The 19,616-nt window shown below is 53.9% G+C and overlaps 1 protein-coding gene across 3 annotated transcripts; it reads right to left on the bottom strand.

Annotated features, from left to right (window-relative positions):
• Window positions 1-1,601: 1,601 nt before the first annotated feature.
• st3gal2 (ST3 beta-galactoside alpha-2,3-sialyltransferase 2) lies at window positions 1,602-10,794 on the bottom strand. 3 transcript variants are annotated; one of them, XR_015928752.1, is made up of 7 exons: window positions 9,022-10,794; window positions 8,034-8,227; window positions 7,543-7,722; window positions 6,961-7,006; window positions 6,720-6,839; window positions 5,390-6,468; window positions 1,602-4,001 (listed from the first exon to the last, which is right to left on the bottom strand). XR_015928752.1 is itself a non-coding variant. In XM_088614355.1 (6 exons), exons 1-6 carry the CDS (start codon window positions 9,361-9,363, stop codon window positions 6,295-6,297), a joined length of 1,056 nt encoding a protein of 351 aa, XP_088470481.1. In that variant the 5' UTR covers window positions 9,364-10,794; the 3' UTR covers window positions 1,602-6,294. The 3 variants fall into 3 exon arrangements, 1 of the variants encoding a protein (XP_088470481.1); XR_015928751.1 differs by having other exon boundaries at window positions 1,602-5,519; window positions 5,874-6,468; XM_088614355.1 differs by having other exon boundaries at window positions 1,602-6,468.
• Window positions 10,795-19,616: the final 8,822 nt, after the last annotated feature.

Raw genomic sequence — 19,616 nt, 5'->3', positions numbered from 1 at the left:
CCCTCGCCTGCTACCCCTGGCCGCCTGGGTTGCATTTCAATGGGTGAACGCCCTCAACAGGCAACACTGGGAACAGTTTCATTTGAGATCTGAAGGGGGAGTTCTGATTCGGCCTTTTGCTTCTAGACCGCAGGCTGTGGGGGGGTTGGGGATGGGTTTAGGGAGCAAGGAGTGGACGTGGCCGTGTGTGTTACGGCACGTGTTCCTGGGTGGAGATGCGCCCAGTTGTCTCGACAGCTTGCCCTGGAAGAGTCTGCCAGCTCCTGGGGGTCTTCAGGCTGTACCCTGTGCCCGTGAGGAGTACAGCACAGCGGAGCTGTCTGGGGGTCTCCCGTCTCCGCCTGCCGGGGGGGTGAGGGCGAGGGCGTTCACACACCCCTCCCCCCACAGGCACAGAGCTGGAGGGCACGTTCTCGTCTTTTTATTCTGTGCAACAGCAGGAGATAAAACCAGTCCTTTACAGCAGGGAGCTCCCTGGTGATGAAAGGAGGTATAGTACAGGCTGAGGATATGTGTGTGATCACCGCTTGTTGGTTGCTATTGGTCCCACACAGGCTCTTCAGGGGTACAGAGCAACACCCAACTGTCCCTGGGGGGCCGCCCACTGACCCAGTCGGAGCTCTGAAGGGAAGGTGGCCCCCACACTGGGCCAGATCAGAACCCCAGTGAGAAGCACAGGGCAAAGGTCATCTCTAGCACGCTGTCCCTCACCTTGAACATGAGCATCCCCATTGCTAAAAACACTTCACTTTTAGTTTATTGTATAACTTCACAACTTGCAACCCTGTCTATCCACAACATGGCTGAATTTGCGTCCAGTTCCTAATTGTTCATGTTAGTAGGGAATCCCCAGTTCAATGCTGGTGCTGCATCGACCTGGGTGGACAGGGCCGGTCCTGCTTGCTTCATTAACCCTTTAATTAATGGGTCACTTTTTTTAAAACTGTCTTGTCAAAAAAGTTACACTTGTCAAATCCCTGACGGCATTTCATTGGTCACTACAGAAAAAAATAAACCCCGAAAGGTTTCAGAGCTGGAAGCCATTTTAAAAGATGAGGTGTAGTTAAGGGGTTCAGTCCAGTCCCATCTGGATAGAGAACAGAAATGTCTGTTTTTCTGTCAGGGGACGGGGTTGAGGAGTGCCAGCAGCCCAGAGGGATTAGTGGGTGTGCTGACCGTGGGCAGGCACAGTGCCCTGCCCTGGGGCACGGCTCTGAGGCTGAACAGCCTGCAGCTCATACTGTAGCACCAACAGAACATGAAAAATATGGAGATGATATTTAGCAAACGTGGCACATCTAATTTTTTTACCAGGCCTCGATGTTTTATTTTGGGATAGCTCTTGGATGTTTGAGATCAGAGCACCTGGGTTTTGCTTTATTAAAAAAAAACTCGTAAACTGGCATCTGTGGGAAGAGCAAGTATTTTATACCTATTCGTGACAGTCCCTGTTTTAAACCGTGTTTCGTAGTGCAGCCGTGTGCTGGCCACACAGCAGAAGTTGAGGACATCCGGGTTTGCAGGAGTTCAAGGGGAGTCTTGGTAGGCATGCAGGTCACACATATTCAGTTAAAACACTTTCAATATTAAATGCCACAGACTGGTGTGAAAAACAGGCATTTTAATAAAAAACATTTGCAGGTGAAGTATGAGAATTCATGCCTACAATGCATCATGGGAAAGAGGTCCCTCCCCTCTCCCTTCACAAGCACAGACCCCCCTCAACACACACACACACACACCTGGGAGTTCAGGCCAGGTGCACAAAGCCATTTCCCTGCACGCTCACTCACATCTTTATGGACACTTGACAGCAATGTTCCCTCTTGTCCTGTGGGCGCAAAAATTTCAAGTTGTGCAATTTTTTCCCCCCGTGACACAAACTTGTGCGCACTAAATTGAGTGTATGTAAAATTGTAAATCTTATTTTTTGTTAATATAGTAATTCTCATAGAAGCATAGAGATCCAAAAGGCCGGGACAGTGATTCAACGAGCCCAGTCAGAGAGACTGAGAGTCGAGCGAGCTGGAGCAGGGAGGTACGAGCCTACGGGAGCATAGATATCGATGATCAAGTAGCAAGTTGGGCCTATCGCAGCCAGTCTCGTGGTCCATTAAGCATTTTTTCAATTGACAACCATATTTGTTTAATTATTATCCGATTTTTGGGGAATTTAATTTTTTTGTGCGCAGTTCAATTTCCAATGTGCCGTTGTTTCATAACAGCTCAGAGGGAACATTGCTTGACAGGCAGCCAGCTCTCCCGCCCCCAGCCTCCCACCCTCCTGCACGACACCTGCTGCCCCCCCCCCCCGGAGAGCCTGTGGCTGAACTGGCTGCCATGGGGACCAGCTGGAGAGGGTGGCAGTCTGACAGGTGGGCAGCTGGGCGTGAGTGTGCACTGGAACTGGCAAAAGCTTTGGCAACAGAGAATGATAACATCATGTATACTCACATCTGTGCACAGACGTTGTGTTGGCATGGTCCTGGATTAGTTACCTCACTCAGTCATCTTAAGCTGTTTGCTAGGATGAGTGAGTGCTCAATACTAGGAAGAGGTATTGGTGACGAGCGTAGTTTGCAAATAAAAATACACATTTATTAAACTTTATGATGAACTTATTGGATTTCCTCTGCAAGTTTCAGGCACAGACTGCCATTGCTTATGTCTGCTCCTATAAGTACAGATGGGGGAGCTGCAGAGTAACGGAACCGGTGAAGTCACTCGCCCATGCAGATTAAGCTCTATGGGTGCGGGTTCGAGCCTGGGTCACTTCACTAGCCTGCTACGACCTGGATTCCTCAAGTGGTCGCAGACAATTGCTTGCGTACCACTGAGGGTGGGGTAGGATTATTAGGCAAGAGATATTCTCAGCTCCACCTGTGGCCTCCTGGGCATTTGCAGGCACATGGTGCTGTGGGTGTGGGCCACACCCCTCCTCCAATCAGAGCTGAACCTCCTGTAGGGGGAGGTGCTTCCTGTGATCTGGGAACAGACAATTGGCCCAAAGGTGGGCTGGGCAGAGGAGTCAGTCTGCACTTCCTCATCCTCCCCCGTGTGCGCTGCAAGTTCAGAGTTTCTAGCCGAGATGTAGAAAACATACAGTTGGGTTTTCCACATCAAGTGACTATATACTGTAACTGGCGATTATAAAGTTTAAGACAAGAATAAGATATAAAAAACACGTATAAAATTTCAATTGCAATTGTTTTATCAGTTCACTTGGTGTTAGTTGACCACAGGCTGGGATAGTACTTGCACGTTGATCGGCACGTATGACATTTTGCAGAGATGCTCAGTAATAGGATAGTAAATGAATTGTAAATGCACAAAATACTACTTAGAGCAAGATTCTGACCCCTCTAGGTAATTTAACTGCTAAGAACATTCTCGCCATCCTTCCATATAACACTAAACCACAAGCTTTAAAAAAAACTGGCAATAGGCAGGAGAGCCCTGGTAGGCCATCTTGTACCCTGGTGCCCCTCTGGTCAAGAAAGAGAAAATGGCACTACGTCACTGTGGAGCAAAGGGCATGGAGGCAGACAGCTGTCAAACAGAACTGAAAAGCAATGCTGGCGAGGAGGAGACTGTAAACTGCCCACTGACAGAGGTCTCTTGTCCTTCAGGACAGTACCGGGGGTTTGTATGTGGAACCAGGAGACACGTCAGAAAAGGCACTAGAGAGAGTTGTTCGCACACTTCCTGCAGAAGCACGGCGGGGAGGTGGAAGTGCCGTTATCCGAACAATAAGCAAATGAAATGGTCAGAGCGAAGGCAAACAACGACACAAACCCACGCACAGACAGACCCAGCGCGTCACGCCGTCCCGTTCTCACGCAGCTGCAGACTAATCTCGTTATCTTGTTGCAACACCACATGGCTCTCTGCGGCCGGCAGGAATGGGGCAGAGTGCAGTCCGTCAAACAAGGCAGCGACAGATACCAGGGCAGTGAGTCATGGTGCCCCCGCCCATAGAAACGGCACCAGCAGGACCACAGCTGCGGAAAACAGACGCAGGAGCAGGAGATGGCAGCCTTAACACAAGCCCTGATCTGAGCCCACCGAGCTGAAGAGACAGCCCAGCCAGACTTGGACATAGCCACGACAAAAATGCTGTATACTTCTTAGGGTAAAACAATGTGAACAAAGCAGGTAGCAGCAAACAACTGACCCAACATATAATATGTAAAAGTAATGTGTGCGTTCCCAGTGTTCAGGTGTGTATGGGCACAGCTGCAGTGAGTGTTCCTGACCAGTACAGGGCACATCTGTACCTAGAGTTCCTGAACCGTATAGCAGCACCTGTGTGCTGAGTGCTGCAGGACTCTGAGCTCACGAAAGCTGGGAGTGCCCTAGTTCCCTGCTCCTGTGCAAGACAATATCCACCAGGAAAGGGCAGACGTCTGTTAACAGGTATAATCTTAATTTACAAAAGACTAACAAAAACATAACCCCCAGATCCCAGTATGCAATGTGGGTAACCTGGGGTATGTGTAGAAGAGTAGATCTGGTTCTGTTTTGATTTAATCTTGCACTTCTGTGGGCAGGAAGAGTAGGATGATTCCTGGCAGCTCTTCACATGGGCTCTGAGTTGCAGTGCTCCCTAACGGACAGTAGAGGGCAGGGGTCTGTCAGTCCTGACTGTGCTATGAGTCACAGTGGTAATAAACCCCGGGACCCTGTCTGAGCAGGTATGTGTCAGTTTTAAACTTCTAGCATTTTAGCTGCTTTAGCAGAGCAGCCCAATGTCAACCCCCCTGCAGTAGAGGTAAATACTGTATACAGTAGTGGTGCCTGTCTGGGCCCTTTTCATGTTGTATTTATAGCAGCAGTGTGGTCATCAGGAAGGAGGCAGGTTCCCCAGTGCTCGGACACAGAGCTGCAGTGACCTCTGTCTCGCTGCGCTCATAACTGGGCCTTCACATAAACCCACGTCTTACCAAATAGCCTATATCTTACAATCTCCCTGGGCTTGATGGTTTAGAGGCTGCTGTGCCTGTGCTGACTGCATCAAATGCCTATTTTTAAAACTCACAACCTTCATCAAATTTCTAGAAAACAACTGAAAGGATATGACTGGTGATGTTAAATGAGCGCCGTGTGGATCCCCCCTAGCCTCAGCGCACAGGGGTGCTGCTGTGCTGTGATACCAGGACCGGCTCCATTCAGGTCCAGCAGAACTCCCTGCTGCGAGAGTACCTGTAAACACCCTGTGTCTCCCACCTCCCACTGCTGGCTTCTGATCCAGTCAGCAACGGGTCATTTACTTTAAAATCCACAACTCTCACCCAACTATCATTCCACCAGTGTCCCCACAAGAATCCTAGTTTGGAAAAGTAAAGGCGGGCTGGAGCCATGGAGCCCCACATGTCCTGCTCCGACTCACATTTCTCAGTCTGGAGTCGTCGGCAGCAGCAGACATCTGCGATCTCTACAGGCAGCCTCTGTCCCCTTGAACAAGAGAGGACTCACAGCTCATGGCCTTGCACAGGTAGGCCCAGTGCTGGTGTTTCAGCCTGAAATGGGTTTAAATGAAAATAAAACAAAAAAAAAATAGAGCCATAGTACCGATATGAAAAATGCAGCTCTGTAAAAGCTTGAAATGTAAACGCTTCAAACCTGATAAAAGAACATAACTCCTACTTTAAAAGAGCAAATTGGCTGGACCGTAGTTCTCCCTAGTGTCTGTGCCCAGTAAGTACTGGAGATGTGCAGTACTGGAGAAATGCACCTGGCACGCTGTATTGCTACTCATGTGCCAGACCTGGAGGAGGCGCAGTGTCCGTCCAGACCACAGAGTATGAGCACGTCCAGAGGCACTTGACTGCTTCCCAAGTCCCATAGGCAGGACTGTCCGCTGTTTCACCTACCCTCCTCTTTCCCGTCTCTCCTGGAGTGAGAGTCTGTGATGTTCAAGGCCTGACGCTCCAGTCCCCACACAGGGCCATGTCCGGGCATCAGCTGTGTCAGTGAGACGGGAGGGCGAATCCTGATCATGCTTGGTGAGCTTTCTGCCAGGGGCACAGTCATGCAAAGCAGGAGAGGGAACCCTAGTACCAGTGGGCTGAACTTCAAACACCATCAAGCCAATGTTACATCTGAACCCAGCGTAGAGGGCAGAGGTACCTCAGCAAACCTGAGCACTGCCGTGCATACGCCTCGGAGGAGAAGTCTGTGTGTGAGACTATGAGCAAGCTGAACATAGAATCCTGGATGGGGAGCTCTGTCCCCATGGAAGGCAGACTATCTTCTGCTTCTCGGTCTTCCACGTCTAAATCCGCTCCTCTCCACTCACTTCCCAGGAAAGATGGTGATCTTTCCAGCTTTGGCCAGGGAGCTGATGATCTGGGCTTCATAGTCGGCGTCGTGGACCCCTGTCTTGCGGAACTCACCAGCGTACCGGTTCTGCTCCCAGTAGTGGTGCCAGTTCCCCCGGCTGTCTGCGCCAAAACCGAAAACATTCACCTGGAGAGACGACAGGACAGGGTCAGGAGAAAGCGCAGGGACTTCGGTGTGTGGTCTGATAACGGTGGTCGGGTCAGAGAGGGGTAGAGTCTGAAAAGGGGCTGGGCCAGAGGGGGTGGAGCCTGATAGGGGGTTGAGACAGAAGGGGGCGGGGTCTGACTGTGGGTTGGGTCACACAGGGCGGGGTCAGGCAAAGTGGGCGGGGTCAGAGAAGGGTGGAGAAGGGGAAATGTGTAGGTTTTTGGTTTCACCTCGTCACAAACGTGCAACGCGAAGAATAGCACCAGCATGCCGGTGGAGGGATAGCGACCATGGTGCTGAGTCCATCGGTCATGAATGTACTTGAAGAAGGCTGGGTTGTAGATCTGTACCTGGAGACAAAAGGTGCAACGGATGTTTTTTTTAGTTCCTTTTTTACTCAATTTAGTTTAGTTTGTCTTAATTATCACCTCCTAAGATATGTCCAAGGAGTGCTCAGGGTGGCAGGGTTACCTTGTCTTTGTCCACACGAAGGAACTGTTTCACAGGGGCATACGTGCTGCAGAAGGAGAGAGAGTGCAGTTAGCCTATGCAAGCAAACCAGTTTATCTTGTCTGTCCTGTTTGAGCAACCACAGAGAATGTTTTCTTGAGGCCATGCAGAATTTCTTGAACTGTTTTTTAGATTGTTGATGCAGTTAGGTGGAAGCCCTGCCCCTTTAATTGTGCAAAATATTATGGGATAAAGGTAAACAAAGCTCAGGTGGAGTGACAGAGGAAAAGAACTCTAAAGAACAGTAACCTTTGGACCTGCTGAGCCTGTTGAGCTCTGTGCTCTTCAGCTGGATGTGTTGATATGGACTTTAATCAGGTCACAAAATGTCTGATTCTTGTTGGATATCAGTTGCAGAACATCAACATACTCTGTGTGCAAGTATAATGGTGTTTGTCCTGAGACAAGCCACTCGAGAGCCCTGCCTGTTGTTTAGTTAACTGGAGGCTTCTATCCCTGGAGCTGTCTGATGATTGAAAGGCCTGAGGAAACAGTTGATGACTCTCGGCCACAGGGTGTGTGTTCAGTACAGGAGTCACTCACAAGCGGATCTGGCCGGTAGAGAGGGCGCTGGTGATCCACAGCAGGTCCAGGGTCTTGAAGGGCACCAAGACGAAGCTGACGTTGTTGGGCAGGTTCTTGGCGCTCTCGGGGTACATGAAGTGGTGCGTGGTACGGCTGCCCGCGTCCTCCTCGTAGCCCAGCGTGGGCGCCAGGTTAATCCTGCGGAGAGCGGGGCAGGAACACGGACGTGCGCTCAGATCGTCAGCCTACACAGCGATCCGCGGGGCTGCCAGTTCCCTGCGCCCACGCAGACGCCGATCTCCTTGACAGCACAGATCCCTGCTCCCAGAACACAGCACAGGCAGTGTGTGTTTGCACCATCTCCAGAGAGCCTGAGAGAGTTTCTGAGCCCAGGCTGGATATCTGGGGGGCGTGCAACTTGAGGCTTCACTGTAGTATTTAAGAATCAGTGATGTAACATGCTAAAAACCGAAAGCTGTTTGTGAAGAGGCTCTGGGCCCACAGCTCACCTCATGATGAAGTTGTGCCTGTCGATCAGCCTGCCGTAGCCGGCGCCCCGCAGGTTGCCCGAGTTGCCCACCACGGCGCAGCGCTGGCAGCGGGACGGGTCCCAGGAGCCGTAGGGACTCTGCCCCGGGATGACCTGGAACAGCCGCGCCAGGACCTGCTGCACGTTGTGGGGCTTGAACTGGGGCTGGAGCATCTGGGGAGGAAGGAGGGGGAGAGCCGTGAGAGGCCGGGTGGGGTCCGCTGGGCACAGGGCTGTCCGGCAGGCAGCGCGATGCCTTGAGTTACCGTCTGGAAAGGACTTCCTGCCCTTTCTTGCAGCACCGCAGACGTGTTATGTGCTTCCCACCCAACACACTGCGGGAGAAAGTCAGAACTGCACAGGACAGGCGCTCTGCTTCCTTCGCAGAGACAGCTGGGAAACGGAGCGGCACGTCTCCTGGCACGCCGCTGTGGTATTGCCATCCCAGTGTTCCTGGGAGAGCCGGGCAACCCCCCCCCAGTGACAGCCTCCCTGCCAGGGGTCTCGCGAGCCGTCATGAAACGGGAGCAGCTCTGTGACCCCTTCCTTACGAGCTGAACGGGAGACGTCCGAAAGGTCACTGCCTAGCCTCAGACCTCCCTGCTCGGGGGGGGCTGTACTGAGTAACAGCAATAACAGAGCTCGTGTGTCAGATCTCCCCTCCCCCTCCACCCTCTCTTCTCTGCTCCAGCGAAAAGACAGAGCCAAAGCTCCACTCGTCAGTTTCCCCAGAGATTCTAACAATAAGCTAATAGAGGAAGAAGGAAGGGAAAATTAAAGATCTGCCTCCCACACAGCCCATCTCGTCTGGGGGAAGCTTCTGCGCTAAAGGACAGAGGGAGAGAAGCAGCCTCTCTCATGCCAGCTACACAAAGCGATTCAGGAAACAGGCCTGCTCGCAACACCAGTAACCCCACAAGTCCAGTTCCGAGGAAGAGGAGGGGAGGAGAAGAGCAGGGTACACTCACCACCCACCAGTAGTAGACATCGGGTGGCAGCTGCATGTTCTCGCGTGTCCACACAGGCGAGATGTCGGGGTCAAAGCTCTCGTCGAACCACTCCGACACCCCCGGGTCGCCCACACAGCTGCGGCAGGCGCACGTTCTTGGCACGGCGCCTCCTGCGTTGCCCAGGCGATGGCTGCCCGTGTAGCTGGGGACCAGCTTGACCCGGTGGGTGTCCTCCCAGCCGGGGGGGTCCAGGTAGGGCAGGCCGGCGCCCCCCCGCAGCGAGAGCGAGAAGAGCAGCGAGGTGAGGAACAGCAGGGCCAGCGAGCCCAGCAGGGCCCACGTGCGCAGAGAGCACCGCATGGCTGCCGCCCCCCGGCCCGCGCGCTCCCCCCCCGCCCCCCACCACGGCCTCAGGTCCCCCGGCCTCCTGGCCCTGCTTACCTGACGACCTTTGCCCCCCCCCGTACCCCAGCCTCTAGAGCAGGGCTGTGACACTGACTGGTCGCCCCAATCCCATTCACCGGCTCCTGCCACCTTCCCCAAAGCGCTGTTCCCTCCTGCAGCACGAAGAGCAAAACTGACTGAAAACTTGAACCTCAATGGCTCTAATGGGCTCTCATCCCTCTGTTGTTCTCCTGCCTTGCTTTAAACCTGCTGACTGTCGACGTGCTGTGGCTGAGCTGCAGTCCGGCTGAGCAGAGCTCAATGGGGCGCACCGATCTGTAGCTCGGCCGCCCTCAGCAGGAGTGTCCTGTTTCCTTCGGGGCGCGGCACTTTTTTTTGCTGTACGAGCAGTTGGCACGAGGGCTTGGGCGGGTCCTGGCAGGGCAGAACCACCGCAAGTAAACCCCGGCTTTGAACAGGAGAGCGCCCCTGACAGGTGGGAGCCGGCTCAGGACCAGCAGTGGAAAGTCATTGGCTCCATGTCGCAGTCTGTAGTCCACCCTGCCCCTCCTCCTCGTACCCTGGGTTTCTGTCGGCGCACTGTATTAGTTGTCATCCATCGCTTCACAGAAGGATGGCAGCAAAGCCAAGCCAGGCAGCAGGACACTTGCACAGCAGCCCCCTCGTGGTTACAGGGTGACAGTCTCTACAGGATCTGCAGGCCTGCGTCTGTCCGGACTCCATCCTCATCTCCGTTCGGCTCTTGTCCTAGTCCAGTGTCTCCTGGCCACGTCTCAGCAGCTGGCGGAGGGTGGGGGCAGGGAGGACGTCAGACACTCAGAATGCTCCTCTCCATCAGAGACCCCGGCCAATGCCAGCTGTCCAGCTTGGACAGACAGGAGGCTGCACTTCCAAGACAAACGTCATTCGAAAGGAAGAGGAAAGCACGTGGCGTCTTTTGTGTTTGGTCGATCTCTGTCCTCTGTGTTTGCTTAGAGTTGAAAAGGGCAATGCTCACAGTCATAAGAAGAGTCACAATGAAACCATACAGGTGCTTTTCAGTCTTTTCAGTGTTTACAGAGCACACACAACAATCACCAGCGCATGAAACTGAAGTAAAAGATGATATCCATGTCCAAAATGCTTGATGAATGTAAAAGAAGGCAATAAGTTCCAATAAGCCGATTAGTCTCAATGACTCTGGCCACAGACCCTGTCTTCCTCTGTCAGGCAGTGTCCTGGCCAGGGCAGAGGTCAGCGCCGGTGCCCCTGGGACAGCCCAGGGGGAAATCGCTGAAAGAGCAGCAGTCCCACAGCACGAGGACCCGCTGTGTGCTGTGAAACCAGCCGCTGGGCGTTAAATGAAAGTAGAGGAGGTAAGCGCGAGGCAGTGGGGAGTGAGGAATGAGATCAGATACTCTCTTGCACGTCTTCTTGCATGCCCGGTCTTTCCTGTTGTACTTCTGCAAGCTGGCTGGCCTCGCGCCGAGTGAGACTCTTACTGTATCCGGGACAGAGTCTGTCTCTTCCACCCCTTCCCTGTATCCCGGGACAGAGTCTGTCTCTTCCACCTCTTCCCTGTATCTGGGACAGTCTGTCTCTTCCACCTCTTCCCTGTATCCGGGACAGAGTCTGTCTCTTCCACCCCTTCCCTGTATCCGGGACAGAGTCTGTCTCTTCCACCTCTTCCCTGTATCCCGGGACAGATTCCAACCCTGCTCCTTTCACAGCAGCCGGTGCTCAGGAACACGACCCAGGCTGTCAGACAGAGAGAGAAGAGAGGTTAACAGGAACAGTGGAACAGTCACATTCACCCTGAGCCGCAGGACCAGTTAAGAGCCAGTCAATTCAGGACCTCACTGCACTGCACTGGAGGCTTTTCAGACTTCACCTGCAGCAGGCTCTGTCACGATTGTAGTCCCTCCCCCTCTGGCTCGTTCGCTTTTTAGTTGATTTTGTGCACCTGCCACCTGTTCCAGCCTCCCTACAAAAGCCAGACGCTCACTCTGTTCCGGGCTCTGCATTGTCACCGAGTCGCCCTACATCCATTCGCCTCCTAGGTGTCCCGAACCAGCCGAGCCCGGGACCTGGAGCGCCTGGTTCTGTTCCCACTTTCTTCCCCCCGATCCTTCGCCAGATCCCGCTCCGGTTTTTAACTTTGTCATGTCTGTCTCCAACCCTTCGCCGGATTCCGCTTCGGCTTTTCACTTTGTTTTGTTCGTCTTGGATTTATCACCCGGCTCTGGACCTTCGCCTGCACTGGACTTCCATTTGGACTCCATTTTGGACTGTTCGCCTGGACCACGCCCCCCGGAGCACCTTCGTCACGCCCCCCCACCCGGTTCCTCTACCAGCCCAGTTCCTCGTCTCCCCCCTGTGTGTTCACTCCCTTCCAGATTGTGTCGTCTGCATAGGGTCCTAAAAGACGCTTCGTAACAGGCTCTAGTTCAAACAGCACAAATGAATCAGAAAAGTACATATTTCATATATTAAACAGTGCTTATCTAAGCATATTTACTCAAATCAGGTCAGTCAACAGGTCTCTGCTACTCAGCAACTGAAGTCTGCTGTGCGCTGAGAGCCTGATTTGGCTTTGCCTGCAGGAAGTTGTTGTCAAAGACAAAGGCAGAGTGTTTTCCAACACTCTGCAGGCAGTCCTTGCACACCTGGGGTGGAGGGCAGGAACACACTGCCTGGGCCTAATTTTCCAAAGGTTTTTTACTGAACAAATATCAAATGCTGACACTTGGTAGACCAGGGAAAGGCAGGGAACTTGCAAATGAGTTAGTCTGTAGGACTACAGAGTCTGTAGGAAATGCCCCAAGGTATTTTTAAGAAAGAAAGCCTCTTAAAAGCAACGGGTTCCTTTCTTGCACAAAATCACAGGCAGAGGGACTGGAGGGATGAAAGACAAAAGTGACAAAAGTGAAGCGTAACAGAGCCAGCCCTGTGCATGAGATAGCAGAGCTGTGACGCTGAGGCACAGAACCGCTGCTGCGCAGGCCCCACCAGAGAGGCAGCGACTGTGGCTGTGACTGATCACATGTGTGGGTGTGCTGCTGGTGCTCACTTACTTTCCCATTCTGTGCAATCAGAAGGCTGGGTGTTTTTTACAGTCATCTTTTTTTAACACTGTCAAATCGCCTGCACTCAAAAGTGATGGAAGGTGGAATTAGTGAGGAGGAGACGGACACTCAGCCACTGTCCCCAGCAGAGCCAGCAGACTGAGAGCTGCGGAGTGGCTGGTGGTGAGAGGTGACCACTTATCAGAAAGGCTCCTGAAGAAGCTGATCTAGCTGGAAGCTGCCTCAGGAGAGACGTCCTGTCACACTAATCTCAGTGTCCGGACTGCCCCGTCAGGTACGGTGAGCGACTCACACCGACCCCGGTGTCCGGACTGCCCCGTCAGGTACGGAGTGTGACTCACACCGACCCCGGTGTCCGGACTGCCCCGTCAGGTACAGTGTGCGACTCACACCGACCCCGGTGTCCGGACTGCCCCGTCAGGTACGGTGAGCGACTCACACCGACCCCGGTGTCCGGACTGCCCCGTCAGGTACGGAGTGCGACTCACACCGACCCCGGTGTCCGGACTGCCCCGTCAGGTACGGTGAGCGACTCACACCGACCCCGGTGTCCGGACTGCCCCGTCAGGTACGGAGTGTGACTCACACCGACCCCGGTGTCCGGACTGCCCCGTCAGGTACAGTGTGCGACTCACACCGACCCCGGTGTCCGGACTGCCCCGTCAGGTACGGTGTGGGACTCACACCGACCCCGGTGTCCGGACTGCCCCGTCAGGTACGGTGTGCGACTCACACCGACCCCGGTGTCCGGACTGCCCCGTCAGGTACGGAGTGCGACTCACACCGACCCCGGTGTCCGGACTGCCCCGTCAGGTACGGTGTGCGACTCACACCGACCCCGGTGTCCGGACTGCCCCGTCAGGTACGGAGTGCGACTCACACCGACCCCGGTGTCCGGACTGCCCCGTCAGGTACGGAGTGCGACTCACACCGACCCCGGTGTCCGGACTGCCCCGTCAGGTACGGAGTGCGACTCACACCGACCCCGGTGTCCGGACTGCCCCGTCAGGTACGGAGTGCGACTCACACCGACCCCGGTGTCCGGACTGCCCCGTCAGGTACGGAGTGCGACTCACACCGACCCCGGTGTCCGGACTGCCCCGTCAGGTACGGAGTGCGACTCACACCGACCCCGGTGTCCGGACTGCCCCGTCAGGTACGGAGTGCGACTCACACCGACCCCGGTGTCCGGACTGCCCCGTCAGGTACAGACTCACACCGACCCCGGTGTCCGGACTGCCCCGTCAGGTACGGTGTGCGACTCACACCGACCCCGGTGTCCGGACTGCCCCGTCAGGTACGGAGTGCGACTCACACCGACCCCGGTGTCCGGACTGCCCCGTCAGGTACAGAGTGTGACTCACACCGACCCCGGTGTCCGGACTGCCCCGTCAGGTACGGAGTGTGACTCACACCGACCCCGGTGTCCGGACTGCCCCGTCAGGTACAGAGTGTGACTCACACCGACCCCGGTGTCCGGACTGCCCCGTCAGGTACGGAGTGTGACTCACACCGACCCCGGTGTCCGGACTGCCCCTTCAGGTACAGAGTGTGACTCACACCGACCCCGGTGTCCGGACTGCCCCGTCAGGTACGGAGTGCGACTCACACCGACCCCGGTGTGCGGACTGCCCCGTCAGGTACGGAGTGTGACTCACACCGACCCCGGTGTCCGGACTGCCCCGTCAGGTACAGTGTGCGACTCACACCGACCCCGGTGTCCGGACTGCCCTGTCATGTGATTCGTACCACAGCTCTGTTCGGGCGGCTGAAGAGCCTGCAGGGAGCTGCTGCTGAGGAGAGAAGGGGTCTCTGTTTCCAGGGAAACGCAGCAGCGCTCCTCTCTGCTGTGGGATTATGAGAGACACAGCCAGGCATGGCAAGCACAGCCTCCGAGCAGGAACTCCTAGGGCAATCTAATAACAGTAAGTGGTTTTCAATAGAGAAGCAGGATGTGGATTAATCTGATTGATCTGATTGAATACTTTAATGGAATCAATTTTTAAGCTTGGCGCATTAAAGGTCATTTACTTTACGCACAGGAACAAATTATTTTCAGATTTCAAAATGACAGTTTGTGATATCGATACTTCTTTATTGAAATTTATGCTAATTCTTTTTAGCTGACAAAAAAATGTTGACTTTTTTTCTTTGGAGCATTGGTGTTAAACTACATCCCAACTAAGGACACACCCCAACATAATTAATTATGCAAAAGTAATGCATACAATATGAAGAAATATCTCAAGTATGCAATTAAAGTAATTGATCAGTTGCATATGGGCACCATGTTGGTGTTTGTGGTTAGCATTGCTGTCTAGCAGTGCTGGGGCCCTGGGTTCAATTCTGGACCTGGGGTGCTGTCTGTGTGGAGTTTGCATGTTCTCCATGTGTTTGCGTAGGTTTCCTCCAGGTGCTCTGGTTTCTTCCCACAGTCCAAAAACATACTGGTGGGTTAATTGGCCTTGGGTGGGTGTGTGTGTCTGTGCCCTGCGATGGACTGGCACCCAGTCCAGGGTGTACCCTGCCTTGTGCCTGTTGCTTTCCAGAATAGGCTCTGGCTCTCCTGCCAGTTGGAAGAAAATATATGAAAAAGATTGGACAGACTATTTACATTTTCCCCATTTTTTGGTATTTAGATATCAAAATAGGCAACACATTTTTTTAAAAAAATGGTTTATTACTTCTGGAAGCATTTAATCCGACCGGCCTGGCCGAGCAGCTGCTCTCCGTCTCTGGAGAATCTGAGTCATCTGCTGCCTGAGCCGGGAAGCCCGATGGGCAGCCAACCACCTCGCCCGCCGTCCAGGGCGCAGCTGTAATTAACACAGCAATTAGCACGTCGGCAGCCCAGCAGAGCACCACGCCCCCCCTCCCCCCGCCCCCCTCGCACCTGCACCCCTCTGCCACCCGCAGGGCGGAGAGAACGCCAGTCCCCATCACTCTCCGCAAAGCCCACACTGGCTTACTAATTCACATTCTCTAAAACGTTACTGTACTGCAGTAAAGATGCAAATTCAAACAGGACTGAATCACCACAGCCTGCAGTACTACCATATCTCCTACTGCTCTAGAAGTGTTTTGTGTAACCAATGGCAATCCTTTTGTGTGGCAGAGGAATATCTGATCCTCTGGTCTACAAAGTGCCATCTGTTGTCTAATTTCCAAGAAGCTGCTGTCTCATAGTCTGAGGCACTTGCTCTGTTTAAAATGTTACAAAAGTGCCACTACATTCTGCCAGCTGCTGTGTGAGGTGTGCATGCCTTCTGCTCCCAGCTCAAGGAGCTGAGCTGGAGCTGTGAGGGTTCTGTCTGCAGCCTGTTTTCGCCATGGTGTGCTGCTGCCGAGACCATGCAGTTCTGTGGCTCTGGATTTACTGCATATAGCTCTCCGGGGGTGGAATCTTCTACTCCCTGGACGCCGACAGCCTGTCTTCCGCCTGAGTCTGCAAGTCGCTTCTGCACCCGGGCTGTGGGGCTGTGTGGCTGCAAGGCAGGTTCGTAATGAGTACCCCCGCTGACTGAGAGCCATGAGCAACCTCTGGGCAAACTATGAGCAATAGGTCTCATGTTCCCTCCTGCTGCTGCTGGGGTTTTGATTAGCCAGGCTGCATGACTAAGACCTGCCGGCCCGCTGATGATGGAATGCTGGGACTGGTGTGAGCTGTCGTTTACGTGCAGGATAGCACACTTGTGCTCCTCACAACAACCAGTAAGAAACAGCACTGGTGCCCACTGAAAGCCATGACGTCCACATACCCACTGGTGTTTGTTTTGGCAGCTGAGCCACGATCGTTTCACTGCATGTGTGCGTGGCACTTAGCGCCACTGCCTGGATAGACATTGTAACTGCAACCAGGATATAAAGTTTCACCTACATCTCTTAAAGACTCTCAGCTCTGGCAGGCCCACACTGCAGAGTTCAATCCGTAACTCAGGAAGAATGAGAACAGCAACAAAAAAGTGACGAACGCTAAAAGAAAGTCAGTCAGCTTGCATTCCTCTTCTTTTCAATAGGATGTGGCAGAGCTGCTGAACATCTGACATTTTCTCCTCTGGTAGCACAGCGTGCATGTTCAGACAGGACAATATAATCCAGAAAGGCTCCAGCCTCAGGCCACTTCTCACTGAGCAGTCCCTGGGAACACACGCCCCCCTCTTGGCTGTCTTCGTGTGTCTGCTAGGTTTCACTGGGGATCTCCCTGAGCCGCTGAGCTTTCAAGGGGTGTCTGGGTACCACAGGACAACATACTATTTACAGGAATGGTCAGTCATCCTTTCATCCCAAAGCTCTATATAAATAGTAGGGGAGACTACGTCTTCCACCCTGAGGTCCAGCCCCCATCTTGCTGATGTACAGCAGCCCAGATCAGTGGGAGGAGAGAGAAACTGCTGCACCAACCGAATTAAGGGGGAACATTGGGGAGGCAAGATTATTCGAGCCCAGAGTGGGGTTAAGCCAGGAATTTGCGGTTATAGGCCAGCAGCCATATCACTCTGCAACTCACAACTGGCAGCCCACTGAAGCTCAGCAGGTGTGAGCCTGGTCAGTACCTGGAGGTCAAAAACTAAGGTTGCTGCTGGAAGAGGTGTTAGTGGGGCCAGCAGGGGGCGCTCACTCTGTGGTCCATGTGGGTCCTAATGCCCCAGTATAGTGACGGGGACACTATACTGTAAACAGGCGCCGTCCTTCGGATGAGTCATAAAAAATCCCAGGGCGTTTCTCGAAAAGAGTAGGGGTGTAACCCTGGTGTCCTGGCCAAATTTCCCATTGGCCCTTACCAATCATGGCCTCCTAATAATCCCCATCTATGAATTTACTCTGCTCTCCTCCCCACTGACAGCTGATGTGTGGTGAGTGTTCTGGCGCACTATGGTTGCCGATGTCGCCCATCCCAGTACTGACCAGGCTCCGCCTTGCTTACCTTTCCGAGACCCGGGCTTCGTGCCGTAGCTGGTAAGGCGGTACACAAAGCAAATGCCAACTCAGTCAGATCCGGGGACCTGCGATGCCACAGTGGCACAGAGTCTCAGGCCTCCCTCGGCAGCGTTTGACTCCGACTGCTGACACTGAGCCAACCGGAGCAGCACGCAGCAGAGATAGACAGGAAGCAGGAAGCGTTTATTTGCCTACAGCTCCTTAAGCCTTAGCAAAACTAATGTGTCTCCTGCTCTGTCAAACCAGGCTGTCGGAGGTTAATAACCAGGGTTAAGACTTTGAATCTGGTGAATTTCTTCTTTAAGGGGGGTACAGGCTCCTCTTAAAACTCACTTTCAGCACATGCTGGCAAGACTTCACACGAAGATGAAAGATACTCTAGGGGAGCAGGTCACAGTTTAATTCTGTTACCTGAAGCACGGGAAAAATTGATATCTCTGACATTTCAAACGCTGTTAACAGTTTTAATCTAGATAAAGGCTCTCTCAGCACAAAACAAATGGAAATTAGCCCTGACCCTCCTGCTGTGTTTGTGAGATGGAAGACACCATGGGCACAAGCACACACACACCGACACTGATATGCACACAGACACCAGAAACACACTAGCAAAACAAACCACAGGAGTGCAGTGACTAACTCCAAACAGCCAAATGAAAGCACACAGACACACACACCTGCCCAGATCACCCCTTGCACTATGGAGGACACAGCTGGCCTGCCAGATGTTCCTGCAGCAGAAGGGGATGGGGGTGTGTGAATCTGCTCGCAGGGAACACCCCCCATCCCCCACTGCACGCGGCCCCCCTCCCTGTCCCCTGCGTATCTGCACTGCCTGAGCAGACAGGACCCCATTCATCTCCATCCCAGTCATCAGCCCCCATTGAGGAGAACTGATGGGGGAGGAGCAGCTGTCCCTCGGCACAGCGGGGAGATCGATCCCCTGGCCCCGCACACGGATGGCTTTGGGCTGGGCAGCAAGCAGAGGCAAAGGGGCGAGGAATCACGGTTTGAGCAGGAGCTCACTGCAGGCGCCCCCGCTCGACAGGACAGAGCGTGTGGACAGGGACACGGAGCACAGACAAGGACAGAGACACGGAGAGGTGACAGGGACAGGGACAGAGACACGGAGAGGTGACAGGGACACAGAGAGGGACACGGACAGGGAGCACAGACAAGGACAGGGACACGGAGAGGTGACAGGGACAGGGACAGGGACAGGGAGCACAGACAGGGACAGGGACAGGGAGCACAGACAAGGACAGAGACACGGAGAGGTGACAGGGACACAGAGAGGGACAGGGACAGGGAGCACAGACAAGGACAGAGACACGGAGAGGTGACAGGGACACAGAGAGGGACAGGGACAGGGAGCACAGACAAGGACAGAGACACGGAGAGGTGACAGGGACAGGGACAGGAACACGGAGAGGTGACAGGGACACAGAGAGGGACAGGGACAGGGAGCACAGACAAGGACAGAGACACGGAGAGGTGACAGGGACAGGGACAGGAACATGGAGAGGTGACAGGACACAGAGAGGGACAGGGACAGGGAGCACAGACAAAGACAGAGACATGGAGAGGTGACAGGGACAGGGACAGAGACACAGAGAGGTGACAGGGACACAGAGAGGGACACGGACAGGGAGCACAGACAAGGACAGGGACACGGAGAGGTGACAGGGACAGGGACAGGGACAGGGACAGGGAGCACAGACAGGGACAGGGACACGGAGAGGTGACAGGGACAGGGAGCACAGACAAGGACAGAGACACAGAGAGGTGACAGGGACACAGAGAGGGACAGGGACAGGGAGCACAGACAAGGACAGAGACACGGAGAGGTGACAGGGACATGGATAGAGACAGAGAGCACAGACAGGGACAGAGAGCACAGATGGGGACAGGAAGAACTGACAGGGATATGGACAGAGACAGAGACAAGGACAGTGCTGACAGACATATGGACAGAGACAGGGACAGAGAGCACCGATAGGGAAAGCGACAGAGACTGATATAATAATAATAATTCCTTACATTTCTATCGTGCTTTTCTGTACACTCCACTCAAAGTGCTTTACAGGTAATGGGAACTCCCCACCACCACCAGTGTGCAGCCCCACCTGGATGATGCGACGGCAGCCATAGTGCGCCAGAACGCTCCCCACACACCAGCTCTCAGTGGGGAGGAGAACAGGGTAA

This window comes from Lepisosteus platostomus, chromosome 20, assembly GCF_059453375.1.
Source record: "Lepisosteus platostomus isolate fLepPlt1 chromosome 20, fLepPlt1.hap1, whole genome shotgun sequence".
Taxonomy (NCBI): Eukaryota; Metazoa; Chordata; class Actinopteri; order Semionotiformes; family Lepisosteidae; genus Lepisosteus; species Lepisosteus platostomus.
Note: the sequence above shows the minus strand (reverse complement) of the source record. Positions and strands in the feature narration are given on the sequence as shown.

What these genes read in the sequence shown, in the direction of transcription:
- st3gal2 (XM_088614355.1), bottom strand. Translation starts at nt 9,363, where the DNA reads ATGCGGTGCTCTCTGCGCACGTGGGCCCTGCTGGGCTCGCTGGCCCTG. An exon ending in AGGCACAACTTCATCATGAG is followed by an intron (nt 7,723 to 8,033) that starts GTGAGCTGTGGG and finishes CGCTCTCCGCAG; the next exon opens with GATTAACCTGGCGCCCACGC. An exon ending in TTCGTGTGGACAAAGACAAG is followed by an intron (nt 6,840 to 6,960) that starts GTAACCCTGCCA and finishes TTTTGTCTCCAG; the next exon opens with GTACAGATCTACAACCCAGC.